At 35.5% G+C, this 22,192-nt stretch overlaps 1 protein-coding gene across 7 annotated transcripts; it reads left to right on the forward strand.

The window, feature by feature from the left end:
- The first annotated feature begins 667 nt into the window (after positions 1–667).
- On the forward strand, positions 668–21,936 carry LOC105785358 (sister chromatid cohesion 1 protein 4). 7 transcript variants are annotated; one of them, XR_008192862.1, is made up of 17 exons: positions 670–1,457; positions 2,725–2,986; positions 3,114–3,211; positions 3,308–3,354; positions 5,158–5,207; positions 5,429–5,507; positions 5,631–6,513; positions 6,605–6,961; positions 7,082–7,223; positions 7,683–7,819; positions 8,442–9,469; positions 9,911–9,944; positions 10,807–10,918; positions 11,078–11,207; positions 14,379–14,563; positions 14,644–14,685; positions 18,895–19,307. XR_008192862.1 is itself a non-coding variant. In XM_052626699.1 (16 exons), exons 1-15 carry the CDS (start codon positions 1,334–1,336, stop codon positions 12,927–12,929), a joined length of 3,618 nt encoding a protein of 1,205 aa, XP_052482659.1. In that variant the 5' UTR covers positions 668–1,333; the 3' UTR covers positions 12,930–12,966; positions 14,379–14,712. The 7 variants fall into 7 exon arrangements, 2 of the variants coding, with proteins under 2 accessions (XP_052482659.1, XP_052482660.1); XM_052626699.1 differs by lacking the exon at positions 18,895–19,307 and adding an exon at positions 12,795–12,966 and having other exon boundaries at positions 668–1,457; positions 14,379–14,712; XR_008192863.1 differs by lacking the exons at positions 14,644–14,685; positions 18,895–19,307 and adding an exon at positions 21,322–21,936.
- Positions 21,937–22,192: the final 256 nt, after the last annotated feature.

The raw sequence follows: 22,192 nt of genomic DNA on the forward strand, positions 1-22,192 counted from the left end.
TCGGACTATCCAAACTGTGAATAAAGGGAATAATGACGTTTTGATATCTGATGATGATATGTGGTTGAAATAGCTTGAATAACATGATTGATGGTATTACTCAGTGAATTTGTGTTTGACGAACTCACTTGATTTCTTGTCAATTATTATGTTAGATTAGATAATCATGTTATTTATTTTATTGCATATATGTGATTTAAGGTAAGTTTACAAGTAAAATTAATCCTGTGAATTTACTAAGCTATTTAAAACTTACTCTATTTTATTTCCTATTTTACGTAATTGATAATTTACGTTACAAAACTGTTGGATCAACTCTAAAGCTCATACTATCAAACTTTAGTCTCAGTAGATTTTGATTAAATGACCAAAATAAAAACTTATTAATAATATAATAACTAATATTATAAATTATCTTAAATAAAATAAATTATTTTATTTAAATTCAAGTGGAAGCAAATCATGCAAAAAAAACCTCCTTAACAAATACCAGCTCAAACCGGATCAGGCGGGGGCGGACTACAGATATACTTGGTATCGTTAAGGTAAAAAAAAAGAAAAAAAAAAGCACGTGTGTGTGTTTTAATACCTTAAGGTCCTTTCAAAAAAAATAAAGGAAATACCTTAAGGTCTAATCTTGATTCAACAATAATTACTTCCCCCATATGTAATGTTATTTAAAAAAGTTTAGTCTTTTCTTCTTTCTTATTACAAAATCTAAAAGAGTGCTACCCTTCTCTCTCTTATTAATTCTAAACTTCTTCCTATGTGTCTTCAGTTTATCTATGCCTGTTCGCGATAGGACTTGCTAGTCAAACTCGGTCACTTCTCAATTCCTTTTCCCCTACTCAATTATTCAGCTGTAGTTTCCCACTAAACACCGTCGTCCCGTCCAAGACTAGGGTTTCGACCCGAAGTTAAGTCGGGATTTACTTATCGGATTCTTAATGTATGATATTTTGAAGTTCTACCGAGTGGCGGCTCTGTAAATTAAGCGGAAATGGAGCCCCTTCGTTGGATTACGGAGTTTTGGGAGGATTTCGGAGGTTGTCTGATGGATGGGGACTGATTAGGGTTTCGTTGTTTCTATTCGTTTTTGGGATATTTTCAACTTAATGTGTTTACTCCCGTAGCAGGAAGTGTAAATTTTAAGGGTTCTATTGGGGAATTAGAAATTTAGGGTTCCTCTCGTGAGCCCTGTGTGTTTGTTGATTTTGTAGTGAAAACTTAAAATTTGAATAGGATCAGAATTTGTAAGCTTTAATAATAAGGTTTTGTCACATTTAGAAGTAGGGAAGTTGTATAAAAAAATAGGGATTATATTGGGAGAGAAATGTTTTATTCACAGTTCATATTGGCGAAGAAAGGTCCGTTGGGGACAATATGGATTGCAGCACATCTGGAGAGGAAGCTCCGAAAGAATCAGGTGGCCGATACTGATATCGGTGTCTCTGTTGGTTAGTACTTCTTAGTTTCCAATTGTTAGCTTGATATCCGTGAATTTAAATTTCTAGTAAGCTTACTTGTATTAATCTATTCATTTCCCCTTATTGATGCAATATCTAAATCTTCTTAATTTTAATAGTTCAGTTCACGCTAGGATGTTTTGGACATACTCCCGTTCATTTATTCTTCCGTTTATATTGTGTATCATTATTTATTTAGATATTATTTGGTTGTTTCATAATTGGTATTTTATCTTAGTCATTGTTTCGTTTTAGATTAATTATGATTTTAGCTGTTACCCTTTCACTTTTTAACAACTTCATACGGAAGTAGATAACAAGAAGTAATTAGTAAGCCCTTATACTGGCCAAAAAAAAATAAAATAAATAGTAAACCCTTATTTATTTGTCCTTGTTCAATTCATTTTCTCTAAACTCCCTTCCCCTCTCTCCCCCCTCAAAAGAAAAAAAAAAACCCTAATGATTTTAAATTTCATATTCAAACCAACCATTAAGAGTTACGCTTATGCATATATAGTTTTAAGTTTATTGAGTAGTTCTAATGGCTTGATGAAATCAAAACAGCTTCATCCCATTTATTAGTAAAAGTGGTGTTTTGGAGTTCAAATTCATACCAGATTAGCTTGAAAATCAGCATACTTGATGGCATGATCATACCATTAAACCTGATAGTCAATTTGGTAAAACATGCACTCTCCAGAAACTTATGGAGCAGTTTGCATTTAGTTTGCTCCATCAATTCTTGAAGCAGAAAATTTGATTCCCATGTGCCATTTATTTATCATGTGATGATTTTTGAAAGCTCATAAGCATCCTTTTTCTCCCCATTCTTAGTGATGCTTGAAGTAATCTTTTTTATGTCCTTTTATGTATCTTCGCTTTTTGGGCATATTTGGAGGGGTTTCTGGAAATTCTATTGGTTTCTTTGGAAATCTCTGATTGTGTAGGAGTGATATACCTCTGGAACATGGTAACTATCCATGTGGTTGATGGCATATTCTTAAACTATGTGGTTTGCTTGGTTACTCGTCTGAGGAATTTCCCTTCAAGCTTGTTCGGCCCTTTTGTTGCTCATGGCATATTTCTACACTAATAGAATTAGATGAAGCTATCCAGTGGTGGTGATGTGGGTGTTATTTTTAACATTCTAATATCTAATTTCTTTCAGTTCATGGGCAACTTCGTGACTTAGGATATGTTGCCTAGATCTAACTTTTTGGAATTTCTTTTTTGCTTTGTTTATATGGCATTTGAGCAGACTCTATTCTATTTCCTGAAGTACCGATTGCACTACGATTGTCCAGTCATCTTCTTCTTGGAGTAGTGAGGATATATTCCCGAAAGGTGAATTACCTTTTTGATGATTGCAGCGAAGCGTTGCTTAAGATAAAGCAGGCATTTCGCTCCACTGCAGTTGATTTACCACCAGAAGAATCGACTGCGCCCTACCATTCAATCACTTTGCCCGAGACTTTTGATCTTGATGACTTTGAGCTGCCCGGCAATGAGATTTTTCAGGGGTTAGATTCTGATGCTTTTACCTTTAAGGTTGCCTTCCCTGATGTGGTACCATGAGATACACATCAAATATTTTCATAAGGTATCTATGGAAGTATTGTATGTTAATTAACATAACTTTCTTGGCAGTAACTATGTTGATAATCACATTAGCTCAAGAGAGCAGATTACACTTCAAGATACCATGGGCGACGTGGTTTACTCTACATCACAATTTGGATTGGATGGTTAGTGCATGCTTTTGACTCTGCAATGCTAATTTTAGCTACATTTAGTTAGCAAATTTAGTAAAATCTAAATTTTTGCTTTTTAAATACTTTCAGAGCGGTTTGGTGAGGGTGACACTTCTCAGATTGGTCTGCTTGATGAGGTAATGTTGTCATTCTTGTGTCCTGATAATTGGTGATTGCTTTGGAAGTAGTCTCTAGTCAGCAGGAGGCTTTACCAAAGTAGGATCTGGAAATTTCAGAAATGATGGTTATATAGTAAGCAAGAAATTCTGGTTTGGGGCTTACATGGATGTGAAAATATGATTTGTTTTGAACTATTTGATTGTTGATTTAGGATAGGAGGATAAGTTTAAAGTCTGCCAAAAAAAATGACCATGTTGGTTTGGGTGTTGTTTACATCTGTGAATGGCACCAATGAATAGTATTTCTGATTTAGAGTTGAAATGTGATGTTAAGTTGGTTAAGATTTGATTGATGGTTGAGGAATAAGAAGATGAAGTTCTAGGCTTTGCAGCAGTATTTCCTACAACTATTGTGCAGGTTGCCAATTTCCTTATACAACTAACCAGAGGCATGACAGCTATTGAAATTGCCCTAAATCCCCCCCAGAAAAAAAAAAGGAAAAAGAAAAAAGAAAAGGGAAGTAATTATGTTTGTATTTCTCCAGTTAAAGGAATTCTGTCCTTTTGAAGGAGGTCAGATCCAAGATAGGAACTATCAGAAATTGATTAGTATGATAAAACCTAATAAGATAACATGATCCTAAAAATGAAAATTAAGACGCTCAGACCCTAAATCTAAAGTAGAGATGAAAATTTTGAGTAGTCTTCCACTTCAACTCATTATCATTCAATTATTAAAAAAAAGAAAAAGAATAAAGAGAAAGGTTTTTACTCTATACACTGTAGTTGGAATTAAAAGTCCACAAGTGATTTAAGAATGTTGCCGCATTCCCATGTATGAAATTTTCTTAATTATACCCTAATGGAATATGTAACAACTCTCTAACATTACTTGGGGTTTAAAAACTTCACCACTAGTGTATACGTCCATTTTCTAAAGTTAAAGCTGAAGAAAACAGAAAATACAGTGTATTTGATAACGTTCTTACTAAAGAATTTTAAAAGGACTTAATAATACCAGTTGTACATTGATTTAGTTACTTTTTTTAATATATATATAAATTCAATTTTCATGGTTTAGTGTCTATTGTTGAATACATTGTCATTTATTCCATAATTTTATCTAATTTACTTATGCTTTAGACGGAGACTTAGATAGTCTTAATACTGGATAAAAAAATGGTCTATCTGTGTTTAAAGCTCCTAGCCAAGAAAGACATGCTCTCCAAGACAACTAAGATGTAGAGGTCATACCTACAAAAACAAGATGATCAAAACTAACCAACTATAAAAAGAAAATCTAATAATAAAATGAGTGTGCTTGTTGCAAAGTAGTTGTGACCATGGTGGTGTGGCTTGTTACTTGTTAGAGATGGACAGCATTAATACGATGCTCAAATAAGGAAGAGCAGCAAAAGAGCAAATGTTTTTGTTTGAACTAACAGTGTTGGGAGAACAGAAGATGCAATAATATATTCAGAACATAGCATAAATGTATCTACTGCTTCTGGCCTTTTAGGGATGTGGGCATGAAGTGGGTCATTTACTGAAACTACTTCATAGGTGGTTTGAACATTAAAACCTTCATGGCTTGATTCTTAAAGTTGAAAAATATTCTTCCAGGGATTCTGTAGTCAGCTGAACCTTTAAATTGTTGAATGGATGGTTTTATTACGGCCCTTCAAAGTTTGATATCTTGGGGTTTCAGTATTAAACTTGTCTTCTTTATGAATTGACTGACCTTTTTTCACTTTTTATTAGTGCTCTTTTTCCCTTAAGTTAATCATCTTAAAATTCTTGACTTGGATTGATCTTGAGCAGGAACTAGTCCTAGATCGGGTTGCAGTGCCAGGATCTGTTGAAGTTTCTGAGTAAGCTTATATCTATATATATGTCATATATCATATGTTCATCCACAGTTCTACTGGATTTTCCCTTTAACCATTTTTGGATAGTGTAGTCATTTGACTCCCTAATGTGTAGGACTGCAAAACACTGCCAATTGTTAAGTCATCTTAATTTCACTGGTTACTTTATGCAAGCATTATGATAATTTTGAATTTCTTGCTCACCTTATTTTCTGTTATTTCAGGTATGATCTTCAGGGCTCAGATGTACCACAGAAAGCGAGTAATTTAGAAGCTGTGCCTATGGTTTGCAGTGGGGATCAGGTTTTTGTTATTCAACATAATAGAAATCTCAATTTCCTTTTAATTTGATTTTATGTAGAAATAATTATATTTTAGTGATTTTTTTATGTAACCCGCCTTTGATTACTATGATTTTTTTGTTAGGATGAAGATCTAGCTACAAATTCTGAATTTGTCGAGAACGATCAAGATGTTGGTACTCCTGGATTAATGGAATTGCCTAATATGTCTGGTGATCACAAGGTATTGGCTGATCATATGGAATCAGAACATCACAATCTTACGGAATTGGGCAATGAGTGTGTAGAAAATGCTTCTAATAAATCAAATTCTCTCTATGGGGATACTGGTCCAGTGGATCAGTCTTTGCACAATGATGTAGATCATGATGCTGTGCCTCCTAAAAATGGTTGCCATTTTGGTGACATGGAGAAAGAACAAACTAAACCACCAGGAAATTCTGTCCATGATGCCTTGTGTGTTGAGTACACATCTGCTGTTGGTAATGTCAGAGGATCTGATGGCTTGGATAGGGTGGAAGATATGCAGAATGGTGTTATGCACTCAATTGATAGAACTGAGGGAGAATGTGCAGAATCTCCTAGCTGCTCCAATATCACCTTTGACTTGGAGGATCCTTCTCGAAGAACATGTTTAAGTAGCATCTGTGTGCCCACATCAGATGGCTGTTTGGAGAATGGCCAAGCATCGCATAAATCTGAAAATGGAAATGATGCTGAAACCACTGATAATTTGGAAGAGCCATTCTCTCCTGCCAAAGCAATAGCTTCAAATCCTTCCTGTCCCCTGGAGTTGCCCAGTAGGCCAACAGTTATTGATGGTGAAGCTCAAGCTTCTCTGGAACCAAATGATTCTGAAAATCCTGAAACACCTATTGTTCATGAAAATCTGTCATCTGTTCAAGTTCTTGGAAGTGATAGTCTGGCTGCTGCAGAGCAAAACTTGGTGGATTTGTCCAGAAGGGAGGAGGAAGTTCATGCTTCTGGAGCTTCAATTGAGGTGCAAGGTTTGTTTTACAAGTTTTATGAATGTGGTCTTATATATATTTAATGATGCTTTCATGCTGTATTGTTCCTAATTTGCTACCATCTTTGCAGTTGAAGCCTGCCAAACTCAGAGTTTGGAACCTGCTTTATGTGATGATCAGTTGGAAAATTCAAATAATTGTGCTATGTCTGATTTGCCTGCACCTGAAAAGTTACTCTCTGCACCCGAAGGACCTCTTGATAAACCAAGTGATTTGCTGGGAGAGTCTACCCCAGACAAAGAAGTCCTAGCAGAGAATGATGATATTGATAGTGGAACCAAGCTCATTTCAGGAAAAAAACGAAGTATAGCTGAAAGTACATTAACCATAGAGAGTATGAACTCAGTTGAATCATTTGGAAGGCCTAGATCCATGAGAACTGCAGAATCGGTTCCTGATGATGATGACTTATTGTCTTCTATTTTAGGTAGCAGCACTTTTAACCCTAAAAGAAACTATTACTTGCCATTTAAGAATTTACTACAATAGCATGCATTGTTGTTCTTCATAAAGAAAATTTTTTTGAAATAGTTTTTCATTACTTCAGTTGGAAGAAGATCTTCTGTTTTCAAAATGAAACCAACACCTCCTCTTGAAGTAGCATCCATGAAACGTGCACGATCTGCACCAAGATCTAGTACCATCAAGAGAAAAGTGCTTATGGATGATACCATGGTTTTACATGGCGAGTATGTTATCAATATGTTCTTATTGCTCCTTACTCTTTTTGAAATCTCACTAATTTATGTTCTGCTGGTTGTTCTTTTCTCAAATATATTTGAATTTTGATAATTTTCGCGATTATTCTTCTTGCATGGTCAATATAACATGTCTTATTGGGGCTCAGTACTTTCTTTGAGTTTATAAATTAAAATTTGCTCATGGAATTCATGCACTTGGAAACTATGTACATGTTTCTCCTTCTCCGAAGCACCTTTTTGTATTTGTCTGTTGTCAACAAGTATTACAATATTGACTTTTGTTGATGCTGTTAAACTCTTGATTACTTGCTGAGTGTATAATATAACAATCTATTCATAGTATTGCATACATTTTCTATTGGTTTTTTTCTTTTTTTACTTTACCCGTTTACAATTTTGGCTCCTGTACCCAAGTACTGATTTGCTCTTATTTTTTTCCCTATCAAGTACAATACGGGAGCAGTTGGTTAATACTGAAGACATACGTCGCATACGCAAGAAAGCCCCTTGCACTCGCCCTGAAATTTCATTGATTCAGGGAAAATTCTTGGAAGATGAGATCTTTAGTGAACCTATATTTACTGGTAAGATCAAAGTGCTGAAATCTGCATGCTTTTGTTGCATCAAATTGGAATGAAGAATTTCAACTTGTCAATTAATTATGGTGGGCCTGAATTCGTGATATAATTTGGATGTTTTAGAAACAAGTAGGAAAAGAGGGGTAATGATGAGTGGCAGTATGTAAACTGCATCTATAAGCTACCGCGCCACAAGGAGGAAAAAATTATAGATACAACCGTATATATCTCCTGAAGGCCCTGGTCAAATTGGATTTGCTTTCATAGAGCAAAGTTTTAGTTATTGTAGATGTTTGTCTAATGTAGGACATCCTCAGATCTTAGTTACAAGATCCGACTTCTACATATGTTTTTTTCCTATTAGCTTGTGCACTATTGCCTCATTTCTGTGAACATAACAATTTCTTTTTAAGTGTGTAGTTCTCTTTTGTGGTACTGAGGTCGTATGCATGAATGAATGATCACTCAAGTTCTAAAATTGCATGGATCTGTGATCTATCCTAATATTTCTACATGTGTCTTGATTCTTGAAATTATTCTACCTCTGCTAATGGAGGACTTTCTAACATATTGACCAACCGTAACTTTGGTACTTTATAATTTTGCTAATTGATGATGTGCCTTTCAGGTATCTCAGGTGACTTGGCATGTTTGCACAGTAAACCATATGATCTAAGCAGTGTCAGGATTTCTGAAGGTGAGGAATTCCATGCATCATCTGAACTAGCTAAGAATTTGGAGTGTTCTGTCAGACCTCGTATTGGTGAAGCTGGAATCGAAGTAAGCTCTGTGCCTGTGATTCATGGGAATGATGAGCAAACACAATCTGCTGCTATTCCTAATCAGGCTGATACTCAGCAGGGTGAATACAGTGATCTTAATGCTCAGCAGGATAGATATGCTATTGATGATGTACCTCAACTTTTGCAACATGAACCTTTGAATGGGATCACTGAAATGGAAATTGACAAAGATAATGTTGAAGTTGCTACTCTAGCAAATTGTTCTGTTCTGAATGAGTTAGGGGTATCATCACATGCTGATCTTGATACTGGAGGTACTAGTAACAAGACAGTTGAGGAGGTAACCAACGCCATTGATGGCTCCATGTTAAACATTGCAACATGCCTTCCACCTGATCAAAAAATGACTACTCAACCTGGAGAGGATGCTTCTGAATTGGATTTGAGAAATGACAAAGGAACGAATCCAACTGAAGTTTTAGAACACGATGTTGAAAGTATCATTGCAGCTGAAACTGAATCAAAAGCAGCTGATGAGTTGTTAGAAGAAAGTAAAGCCAATACTTCAGTTGAGGTCAGTGTAGCAGACTGCCCTGAACCAATTGAAAATGGATATGATTCTCTTGCAGCTATACACACTGGTGAGTTTGTGAATGGCGCTCAAAATGCCTATGAAACTGGATACGGTAAGATTGATGTAGCAGATGAGGCTCAAGTTGAGGGTTCTTTCTTGGATAATGAACACAAAGACAGTATCTTCAAGGGTAGCGAAGAAAGTAAACTGGATTCTACATATTCAGAGAAGGTTGATATGGCTCTGAAAAATGCTTCGTTAATTGACGGAGAAACTCCAATCTTTCTGGAAGTTGATGCAGTCAATGAAGAAATGATCTCTCTTGCAGATAATCGTACTGTAAGTTGCTTAACATGTGTAAAACTTTCTCTTGACCTAAAAATATTAACGGGTTCTGATTTTTTCTGAACTGATGGTGATTGTATCCTTGTATGGATTCAATTAATGCTATAACGTTATAGCAGAAAGCCAACTGTAATTAAGATAGCGTATATTCATGCATAATGCTTTAATTTGGGTTTTTTTCCCTTAAGCAAAAACTTAATTTTTGAAATATATTTTAATAGCTGTTGAATATTAGTTCTATTCCAGCAAGCATGGTGAATATTTGAAAGTTCTCATAACTATTTCATTTCTTAACTTCATATTCATGTTTTGCGGCTGTGCTATTTGTAGATTAATTTATTATGCTGCCATGAAAATTGTTTCTGCTTTGGCTGTTCATATCTTATTGAGGCATTAAGAATCACCTAAATGACTATTTGGCCCTGTGGGTTGCAGGCATACGAGGATGTTGCTGTTGCAAATGACACAGGTTTAATCTTATTTCTGTCTGTTTTGCTTCTACTTCTGACTGTTGATGGGTATTTTTGAAAATCATATTGATTTAGTTTTTTTTTTTTTTGGTAAAAACACCTCTATGGTTCCTCTCAATTTCGATATTGAGCAAATTGCTCTCTCCCAAAAAAATTGGAGCAATTGGATATGTCAATTTCAAAAGTAAGCAACTAAGGACAATTAATCACGGCATTAATGTTTTTTTGTCAATTGTTCATAATTTTGATTGATTTAATAACAAATTTGGCCCTCAATGTTTATAAATTCTGTGTAAATGTTGCAAATTAAATTTGTTGAATCAGGACCAAAGAGACAGAATGTGTAAATATTGGGGTCTAAATTTGATAAATCAAGACCAAATTAACAGGATATATAAACATTGAGAGCTAAATTCTTTATCATACCAATAAAAGTTTGTACCATTGACGAAAAACATTAATGTTGTAATTAATTGCCCTTAGTTTCTCACTTTTGAAATTGATAAGAACTAAATTGCTCTGATATTTTTGAGAGGGACTAATTTGCTTAATATCAAAATTGAGAGGGACTAGAGAGGTCTTTTTACTTTTTTTTTTTTTGGGGGGGGGGGTTAGGGGGACATGACTTGAGGTTTTGACTGAATGAATTATACATGAGATGTAATCTGTGAACTTGGTAGTTAGGGTGGACCATAGTTAGGACCACAGGGAGCTATGGCCTCCCAAAAGTTTTCCCTAAAAGGAAAATGTTAATATATATTTTTTAGAAGTCTGTCTTTTATATACTTCATTTTATACCTTAATCAATCTTGATGCTGCTATTTGTTTGCTAAATTTTTATTTCCTTATCTTTCCTTTCAGAATTTCTGAATGTAGATGATAACGAGCTAGGTGGTGATGAAGATGATGAAGGCATGCCTTGTGGCAATGAAAGTCGTCTTCTTGAAAACAGTGGATGGTCTTCTCGTACCAGGTTTATAAGCTCACTCTAGTTGATTATTTTACTGTGGTTCTCTTCTTCCCTTAACTTTCAACTTTCATTTAGCATTATTTGTCAAATTATTTCTTGTAGCTGAATAACTGGAATGAGGCTAGCTCATCTATTGATGTTTGGTCGTACCTTCTCTTTCAGGGCTGTTGCCAAGTATCTCCAGAATTTATTTGAGGACGAAGTTATACATGGACATAAGGTACTTTCAATGGATAGTCTATTGGCTCGTAAAACACAAAAAGAAGCATCGAGGATGTTTTTTGAAACACTGGTATGTCCACTAAAGCTTCTCTCTAATAACTCTTAAAGTTTGTAACACTATCATCTACTCGTTAACGAGGAACAAAATATTTGCAAGTAAGGGTACATAGCATACAAAACCTTCCATGTAAATAAAAGTAAAAGAACTCCATTTTATCTCCCTTGTCATGTATGACAAGGCATTACTTGTTTTCAGAAAATGAGACATGGGCTTCTAAGAAATCCCTCATTGTAATCCTGTCTTGTATTTAAGTAAAAGAACTTTTGCACTAGTACTAATACACGAAAATCTTCTCATACAAACACAAGTTTTTGAAAGTTTTTAAGACAGTACAATAAAATTGTTCTAATTTTATTAAGCAAAAAACTGAATATAAATAGAGAAAAGTCTCATAACATAACTGGGAAAGTAATTCCCTTATTCAAGTAAACTGTTAAAAGATAAAATAAAATATTACTAAAAAATCTTAATTGATTATTCTAGGATTTATCTACCTAAATAATTTTTAAAAATATCTCAAAATATATGGGGCTTCAACATTTATTTCAATACTCTCCCTCAAGTTGGTGCATATATATCAATCATACCCAACTTGCTTACAAGAAAATCGAAACTTCTCTTAGAGAGCCCTTTGGTGAGTACATCAACAATCTGTTGTTTTTAAGGAGCAAACGGCGTGCACACATGGCCTTTCTTCATTCTTCTCCTTGATAAAGTGTCTATCAACCTCAACATGTTTAGTTCTGTCATGCTAGACTGGGTTGTGAATCTAAAACATTGCTTCTTCATGTTCCTCCCTTGGGGAGTGCATAAATTGACACGATAAGCTTACTACAAAAGCTATGTCTGGCCTTATATGTGATAAGTAGATTAACTTACCAACTAATCTCTAGTATTGCCCTTTATCAACTGGTTTTCCTTTGTTTTCGAATTTTACATTTGGATCAATCACATATATTTTCTGAGAGACCACTAGACCCTTATTTGATCGAGCAACTTCCATTCTAAGGAAGTATCTTAAAGGACCCAAGTCCTTGATCTTAAACTCCAATGCTAGATACTCCTTGAGACGTCTTATTTTATCCACATCATCTCCTGTAAGAATGATATCATCAGCTTAAACTATAATAACTGTTATTCTATCTCTTTGTGAGTGTTGGTAGAACATTGTGTGATCAGCTTGCCTTTGTGAGTAACCTTGTTTTTTTAACAACCTGAGAGAACCGTTCGAACCAAGCTCGAGGAGACTGCTTTAGACCATGCAAAGATTTTCTGAGCTTACATATTTGGGTTCCAAATTTTTCTTCAAAACCTAGAGGAGGATCTATGTAAACTTTTTCTTCAAGTTTCCCATTTAGAAAAGCATTCTTCACATCTAGTTGCTGTAAAGGCCAATCAAGATTAACAACAATGGATAAAAGAACTCTAATAGTGTTTAACTTAGCCACTGAAGCAAATGTCTCAAGATAGTCTATCTTGTATGTTTGAGTGTAACCCTTTAGCCACTAGCTGAGCTTTGTATCTGTCTAAAGATCCATCTGGTTTGAATTTGGTTGTGAACACCCATTTACAACCTACTGTTTTTTTTTCCTACAGGTGATTCCCTTGTTTCTCAAGTACTTGTTTTTTCAAGAGCACGCATCTCCTCTAAAACAGTCTCCTTTTATTCAGGAACCTGTAAAGCATCTTTCACATTTTTGGGTAGATTACAAGATTTACTTGGACTTTTGACAAGATCTTGCGGGTCGGATTCTTGGTGATGAATCTGGTGGATTCCACTTTCTTTATTTCGGTTTCTTCTTGAGTAAACCAGCAACTCCTTTGTTTGTTCTCTATTCTTATGATTAGACCCTACACATTCATACTCCATTTTATTATCAACATTAACATCATTCAAGTCATTTTTATTAACAATATTAACATCATTAATCCTTGTGTTAATCATAAATTCGCCTTCCCCATTATTAGAATCCCTATGTTGCATATTCCTAATCTTTTCTTGATCAATTATTGAATCTTCCTTACTATAATTCCTTCCTTGAAGATTATAATAAAAGTAAGATTGAGTTTCAACAAATGTAACATCCATGGTAACAATAATCTTCCTATCAATCGGATTATAATATTTGTAACCCTTTTGATTAGCATACCCAACAAAGACACTTTTTTTTTTTTTTTGCTTTAGGATCTAGTTTACCCTGATTGTGAAGATGAACAAAAACACTACACCCAAAAATTTGGAGAGGTAAATTTGTGATCAATTTAGAGTTAGGAAAGCTATCTTTAAAAAGACTGAAAGGAGTTCTATAGTTTAGAACTTTATTGGACATCTCCCCAAAGATAACGTGGTACCTGACTAGTGAATATCAAAGCTCTAGTTATTTCCAAAAGATAACGTGGTACCTGACTATTCCATGTTTGGTTAAGAAAACACCTAATTGGTCACTAAAAAAGTTTCCCACCATTATCACTTCGAAATATTTTTCTTTTCACACCAAATCTTGTTTTCACCACAGCATAAAAAGTCTGAAACACATCTTTAACTTTAGACTTATCTTCTAATTAAAACACCCATCAAATGCGAGTATGAACATCAATAAATGTGACAAACCATCGTTTTCCTGAAAAGGTTAAGACTTGAAGGCCCCCAAACATCACTATGAATTAACGAAAAAAGTTTGGAAGCTTTACATTTTTGAGGTGGAAAAAATGACCGATGCCAATTCACAAAATTCACAGTGATATGAAGGACTATTTTTAAATAGATCAGGTAACAAATGCCTTAAATAGTAAAAATTAGGATGTCCAAGCCTATAATGCCAAATCATAACCTTGTCAAAATCAGAAACAGAGTTCAAACATAGAGTAGTTGTTGGTCGACTTAGATAGTCGTCATCAAGAAAGTAAATTATAATTATATTAAACACAGAGTTTTGGATACCTTTTGGCATGCAATTGAAGGATATTTTGACAATATTGTGAAATAGAATGATTAATAATTATATGTTAAGGAACAAATAATAAAATCGAATCCTTGAAGAAGAGATGAAAGTAGGAAGCAAAAATGTTTTCATGATCTTCTCTTGTAATCTTTGATGGTGTCCTAGTTTGTTTGTTGCTCCCATGTGGAAGAATGTTAACATCTCTTTGTTTGTCGGTGTTCATTTTGCCAATCTGCAGGTTCTTAAGACAAGAGATTACATCCATGTAGAACAGGGAAAACCCTTTGACAATATCTATATAATGCCTAGAGCAAAGCTCATGAAAGCAGATTTCTGATCCTTTTTTACATAGGAAAAGCTGATTCAGGGAAAATTGCCTTATTGTAGTTCTAGTTCTGATGCTCAGGCTCAACCTACACATGGGTAAGTATTTTGTTTCAAAATGTTTTTTTTTAATTCTATTTTTATTTTTTTGAAATTTATTTGTTTAGCTCATGTAATAGGTAGCTTAACAGTGGGAAGGGATGGAACATGTAAAAACACTCAGAGGAAAAATTCTGTTATATTGCTACCGCTTTAGTTTACGACTTTATAAAGAGAAAATAATCATTTTAAAGGAAATAAATCCTAATCCCTAAGAATCGATAATTGATATCGTAATTTCCTAAGAATCGATGGCGAGATTAGTTTCTATTTACAAGAGATCACAATGATTTCTATCCTTAATTATAGGGATTCCAATACCATCGATTTCTATCCTTAATTATAGGGATTCCAACACTCCCCTCAAGTTGGAGTGTAGATGTTAATCAAACCCGACTTGCCACTAAGTTCTTCAAACATGTTTCGCTCAAACTTTTGGTTAACATGTCTCGACTTGTTGTCTAGTAGGTAGGTAGATGATGCATACTTCTCCGAGTGTACTTTTCTTTTATAAAGTGACGATCTATTTCCACATGTTTGGTCCGATCATGATGCAGGATTATGTGCTATCTTGACAATGACACTGGTTGTCACAAAGACATCTTCATAGGTCCAGTAAAAGGCACTTTTAGTTCTCTCATAAGTCTTTGTATCCAAACTCCTTCGCATATACCATGAGATAGTGCTTGATATTCGCCTCTGCCTGCTGCGTGCTACCACAGATTGTTTTTGCTCCTCCACGTCACGAGATTACCCCAAACATAACTACAATAGCCGCTTGTAGGCGTCTATCATTAATGTAACCCTTGATGCGCATCGATGTAGACTTCACGCTTCGGTTGATAGTCTTCTTGAAGTCAGAGCCTTTACCAGAGTTCCTTTTAGGTATCTTAGTATTCTATATGCGCCTTCAGTGCTTCTCCCTGGGGCATGCATATCTTGGCTAATAACACTCACATCAAGGCTATGTTTGGACGGGTGTGAGATAGGTAGATGAGCCTTCCTACTAGACGTTGATATCTCCCCCTGTCGATTTCTTCTCCATCCTCATTAGTTCCCAATTTGAGGTTGAACTCCATAGGAGTTTCAATTTGTTTCTTGCCCATCAAACCAACTTCCGACAGTAGATCAAGAACATATTTCCTTTGGGAAATGAAGATACCTTTTTTCGACCTTGCTACCTCCATACCAAGAAAATATTTAAGACTCCCCAAGTCTTTAAGTTCAAACTCTGTACCAAGAAATTCTTTCAATCTCAAAATTTCGCTCGAGTCATTTCCTGGTATTATTATATCGTCAACATAAACGATAAGGATGTAGCATTTACCCTCTTCCGAGTGCTTGTAGAACATGGTGTGGTCTGCCTGTCCTTGAATGTAATTTCTGCTAGTCATAGCTTTTGCAAATCGGCTGAACCACGCTCGTGGAGATTGTTTCAGCCCATACAAGGACTTCTTCAACTTACACACTTGGTCCTTGTTTTCTTCAAACCCTGGTGGGAAATCCATATACACCTCCTCATTTAATTCCCCGTTGAGAAAAGCATTTTTTACATCCAATTGAGTCAAGTGCCAATCAAGGTTGGCAGCAAGAGATAGCAGGACCCGAACGGTGTTTAGCTTGGCAATCGGTGCAAACGTCTCGTTGTAGTCGAGACCATAAGTTTGGGTGAATCCCTTAGCCACAAGTCGAGCTTTGTATCGGTCAATACGGCCATCGAGTTTAAATTTCGTAGTGAAAATCCATTTGCACCCTACGGTTTTTTCCCTTTAGGCGGATCCGAGACTTCCATGTTTCATTGTTTTTGAGGGCCTTCATTTCTTCCATCACGGCTTGTCTCCACTCGGTGATTCAAGAGCCTCTTCTATATTTTTTGGAATTTTTACAGAATCAACATTAGTCACAAAAGCTTTGTAAGACTTAGATAAATTTCCATAGGATACAAACCGAGAAATAGGATGTTGAGTGCACTCCTTGTACCCTTTCGAATCGCAATTGGAAGATAGATGGATGGTGACGAGGTGGGACTTCGCTTGAATGGTCCTCGGTTGGAGATGTAATTGGCACTGCCATGACGGGCTTCGGAGAACGATTCCGTCGGGAGTAAACCTGTATTTGCTGTTTTCCTTGATCAAGTGGCTGTTGTACTTCGGTGGAGGTATTGTCATTTAGTATTTAGAGGTGTTTGGAAATTGAGGATCTTTGATGGCATTCGGTTTATGAGATAGCAGGCAGTAAGGACAGCTTCTCCCCACAAGTATTTTGGAACATTCATAGTGAACATTATGGCTCGAGCCACATCAAGAAGATGACGATTTTTCCTCTCAGAGATCCCGTTTTGTTGAGGAGTGTCAGGACAAGAGCTTTGGTGTATAATGCCTTGGTCAGAAAGGTATGGACTTAAGACAGTTGAAGTATTCTCTCCCATTGTCGAGACGGAGGGTATGTATGGTAGAGTTGAATTGGGTTCGAACCATTGAGTGAAAATTTTGGAATACTTTGGGTGTTTGATTTTCTTTGAGTAGATAGACCCAATGCACCTAGTATGATCATCAATGAATGTTATAAACCATCTAGCCCTGTAATATTTTTCACTCTACTGGCTCCCTATAGGTCACTATGGATTAACGAAAAAGGTTGGGACCGAATATGTGGTTTTAATGGGTATGGCACACGGGTATGTTTAGATAATTGGCAAATTTCACACTTCAAGGAATTAATACTTTTATTTGAAATAACAATGAAGATGTTTTTCAAATACACAAAGTTTGATGTCCTAACCTACGGTGCCATAACATAATAGTGTCCTCTTTGCGATGGATAGAGCCAATCCCGTGTAATTTTTTTATTCCAAATATATAGTCCATCATCAACTTTAGCAAGCCAATCATCCTCCCGATTTACATTCAGATCACACAACCAATTGCGAAAAATTCAGCAAGAACTTTTTCATCCTTAGTAAGTTTACTAATTGAAAGTAAATTACAGGACAAGTTTGGAACATGTAGGACTTTATCGAGAGAAAATTCTCATCATTTGTACTTCTCCTATTCCAAACGGTGAGTAAGAACCGTCGACTATGCGGATTCGGATTTGTTATGACAAGGAGTGTAGGTGTGAAACAACGTGGAGTCACCGTCATGTGATCGAGGCGCCTGAATCGAGTATCCAAGGAGATTGATTATTAGATTCAAAAGCAATGTTGAGGGCGTACCTTGAGTTGCTAGAGATCCATGAGTAGTGGGAGTACCAAGTATCTTATGGAGAGTCTCAAGTCGTGTTTTGTTAGCGAACATCAAGAACATCATCGGTAGTGGAGGATAACATGGCGCCTTATTATCCTTCTTTTTTTCGTGATAGCCATGGAGTTTGAAGCATTTTTCTTTTGTATGACCAACACGATTGCAAAGACTACACCATGGTCTTGTTGATCCGAAATCATTTCCAGACGCTTTTGTGGTCAGGACCTTTGGAGATGAGAGCAGAGGTTTCAGAGGACGATTAGAAATTAGAGTCATAGATTTAGGTTCCTTTGAATCTCCCATCATGACAAGACGACGCTTTTCTTCTCTTCTAACTTCTGCAAATGCTTCACCGATCGTTGGAAGAGGTGATCTACCTGAATTGACCACGGACCTCATCTAACTCACGGTTCAGTCCTGCGAAAAACTCATAAAGACGTTCATTGTTGAGATGGACCATAAACCTGTTGTGTTCTAAGCCTTCACCCCAATCTGCCTCATAATACATATCCAGTTCTTGCCACAAAATTTTCAAATTGTTATAGTAGTGAGTTACCTCGAGTGTTCCTTGTCGGATGTCATTTAACTTAAGCTTGATTTCAAATACTTGGGAGGTGTTTCCAAGATCTGAGTAGTTTTCTTTGACTGCATCCCACATGTCTTTTGCAGTTTTGAAAAAAAGATAGGTGCGGCTTATATGGCCTTCCATCGAATTGATTAGCCAAGCCATTACAATTGAATTGTTGAGTTCCCAAGTGGCATAAGTAGGATCAGCCATGGTTGGTCGTGGGATTTCTCCATTGATGTACCCTAATTTGCCACGACCACGAATCACCATAAGAACCGATTGAGACCATTGCAAGAAGTTCTTCCCATTTAGCCGATGATTGGTGATTATAAGAGAGGAATTAATTTCACCTTGAGTGATTCCCTGATTGATATTCTGAGTTATTTGTGATATCTCGCCAGAGAAATTCTCATTGATATCACCCATTGGAGGACTAAACCACGAAATTTTTAGTAAGGAATTTAGAGAAAAAAATAGGATCGAATGAATCCTATAGCCCTGATGCCATGTAAAAACACTCAAGAGGAAAAATTCTGTTATATTGCTACTGCTTTAGTTTACAGCTTTATAAAGAGAAAAATAATCATTTTAAAGGAAATAAATCCTAATCCCTAAGAATCAGAATTGATATCGTAATTTCCTAAGAATCAAGAATCGAGATTAGTTTCTATTTACAAGAGATCACAACAGATTTCTATCCTTAATTATAGGGATTCCAATACCATCAGATTTCTATCCTTAATTATAGGGATTCCAACAGAACACGTCCTCATGTTGATTGTATGAAGGTGGATAATAATTTGTATGTGTATATATATGTATCTGTGAAATATATCTCAATTTGCAGTTGAAGATGCTCATTTCTTTGTTTAGACTGCAATTTGCCCGTTCCTTAAGATTCATATCATTTGCCTAAGTAAAAGGATTTTGTTTACCCTCGTTTGAGTCTGAATCATGAACGCTCACATCACAGTTTTGAGTTGAGCTGATTAATTTGTGGCTGTCTGTGGGGCAACGAAGTATCTTGTGTTGCTTCATTTTACTGATGTAAGCTTGTAGTGTTGTCTGAATCTTCCATGGTACTAGGAGAGTTGAATTTTGCAATAAAAAAATACAAAATAATGCCATATAGCTCTGAAAATATTATTTTTAGGAGGCATTTGGTTCATAGGAGGTGAAAAATATTAATTTTGGGAGGTATTTAGTTCACGGTAGATTGTAAGATTATTTAGTAGATTAAATCCGGTCAGACATTATAAATCGTCCCTATATGATATGGTGGTTACAAGTTTAGCCCTTTACTCCAATTTAGATGGGTTGCAAATTTAATCCTTCACTGCAATTTCGTTAAATGTAGTCTTTGCATTTTTTGAATTTTAAAATTTTGGTTCCCTCACTAATATTAAACGTGAGTGCTGTTAAATAATATTATGAGGCATTTTCTTTGCATTATTCTAGTACTTGCTTGATGCATTTTAGATATAAAGGTTGCTCTTATATTGGAACTATTGCATTAAGACTTACATCAGCTCTCTTAGTACTTGGTGCTCAACGTCCTAATTAGGTCAATTAATTAGGGTTGACTCGTATTTTTTAAAATTAGATTGTACTTATCGTTATCAAACTTAACTAGCATTAAGATTACCTATTTAACAAATTAAATCACCTAACATATCATTTATCATATGGCAATTTAGCAAGTAATGCAGCAACCTACTCAATCCAACCATAATTGGAAATATTAGAGTAAGGCTAAGAAACACTGAATTATAATGGAAGAGATCTAGGTAGCTGAAACCCGTGCTTCATTTCAGTTTTTCCCCCCTCCAATCTCCAGCTTCTTTGAGATCAGCTAATGAAAATTGCAAAAACAATGACAGCTAACTAAATTTGTATTGCAAAATATCGAAGTTTAACGAATTAATTATCAAAAATTGAAAATACAAAATAAATGTAATTACAAACCCAAATACCCTGAAAAAAGCTGAAAAAGAGTATTCACACAAAGGCTTTTGGGTCATGGAAAATTCAAGTTTGACGCTAAAGAAGGTGCAAAATTTGCTGGACTGTCGTGACGTGTAACCTCCCTATTCAGACGAACATTAGTTCTGGATTAAAGATGTTACATTTGATGCTTGAAGGTATCTTTCATCATTTCAATATGGTATTGGATCTCATTAGATTCAATTCAAATCCAATAATTCACTTAATGCAATTCCAAAGTGAAACATTACCATGATCGTCACTTAATTAAACAAAAAAATGATGTACCGCCAAATGACTTTTTAGTCATAAATCATATTCCACGCTACGCTCCCCATTTTATTAATTTTCATTTTACTTGCAATGGAAACATTTATTTAGTAATCTCCTATCAATTTACATGTATCAATGTGTCGAATCTTCATTCAAGTGCAATATATTTATTTCCTATAGGATTTCATTACCATGACACATCCAATTCAATATACAATACATGATACGATCTCGTCCAAGGACTCTACCAAGTCAGCTTTCCAACCAATCGAGTTGCCAACGGGATCAATCACTCGTGTTCGAGCCAAGAGATTCAAAGAAGCTATCTCGGGCCTCGTGGATCAAGTTTGGGGAGAAGCTTTGACCGGATTCATCGATCGAGCTTGGGACTGTTCGACATGTGCTCCATGCAACCTTCTTCAAACCTACTTCAATATTAGCTAGCTAATTCAGCTGCTAGAATAAGATTTAAACTCTTTTTATTGTTATTAATTATGTTCTATTTTGTACCGCATTATTACATGTCTAAGTATCTTAATATGTTTTGAGTCTATAATTGTGTCTTAGATTGTACAACATTAATACATGTCTTAAGTCAGACATCTTAATTATGTCTTAGCTTTGTACAAACTAAATTCTGTTTTTAGATTGTCTTAATGATGTATTTGACCGAGTTTTAATTTTTCTTACAGGTTATTCAAATAGTCGGCTTGACATTCATGCATTATTTCACATTCATTGTAACTCATTTATGAGGGAACACTGCACCCGATTGTTCATGAATCCTAGAGTTGCTGGTTGCATTTTTCCAAGTGACCATTCGTGAAAAGATATGCCAATAATTCAACTTCATTTGAGTTAAACAGCCAGCTGCCTTTGTTCACACTCAAAGGACCATTCAAATCCAAGTGTTCACACCAAAGACCCTTCAGGCGCCTCAAGTTGCATTCATTAGCTACTAATACATTCGGTGCACTAAGGAAGCATTAACTTAGGCTCATAAACAACATTGACTGATCAAGTTAATGATTCTTTCAGCTCAACTATGAAGCCCACCTCAATGGTTGTTCGGGAACTCCAATTGACAAAGCTCCAATGATTGTTCGGGAACTCTTATTTTCAAAGCTGATTAATTAAGCTCTTCAAGAATCAATCAGCTGAATTAAATTGAACTCCAGTTTTCTTTAGTTGTAATTATCTTGTGTTTATTCAGCTGGTACTTAGCAGCCTATAAATAGTTTGCTTGTAACCTGTTTTGAGAACTTTTGATCTTTGAATAAATTTTTACATCTTTGTGAGTTGTTCAACTCTCTTAGCTAGTGGCATCAATTTGTTTCTTTTGAACTTATCACTCCAACGAGTGTGGCGTTCACCCTTATACCGATTGCTTCCTATCTTCGATAGATAAAGGGTCACGGTCCTATTCTTCATCCATCCATCACCTTGATAGCACCTTAAGAATTGGGTCTCTATTTCCTAATAATGCTTCATTCTTCCGCTGTTAAGTCCAATATCCATCCAGCCATCCACTATATTAACTTATCATCTGTTTTTATTTTCTTT

The sequence above is a fragment of the Gossypium raimondii genome, chromosome 13 (assembly GCF_025698545.1).
Source record: "Gossypium raimondii isolate GPD5lz chromosome 13, ASM2569854v1, whole genome shotgun sequence".
NCBI lineage: Eukaryota > Viridiplantae > Streptophyta > Magnoliopsida > Malvales > Malvaceae > Gossypium > Gossypium raimondii.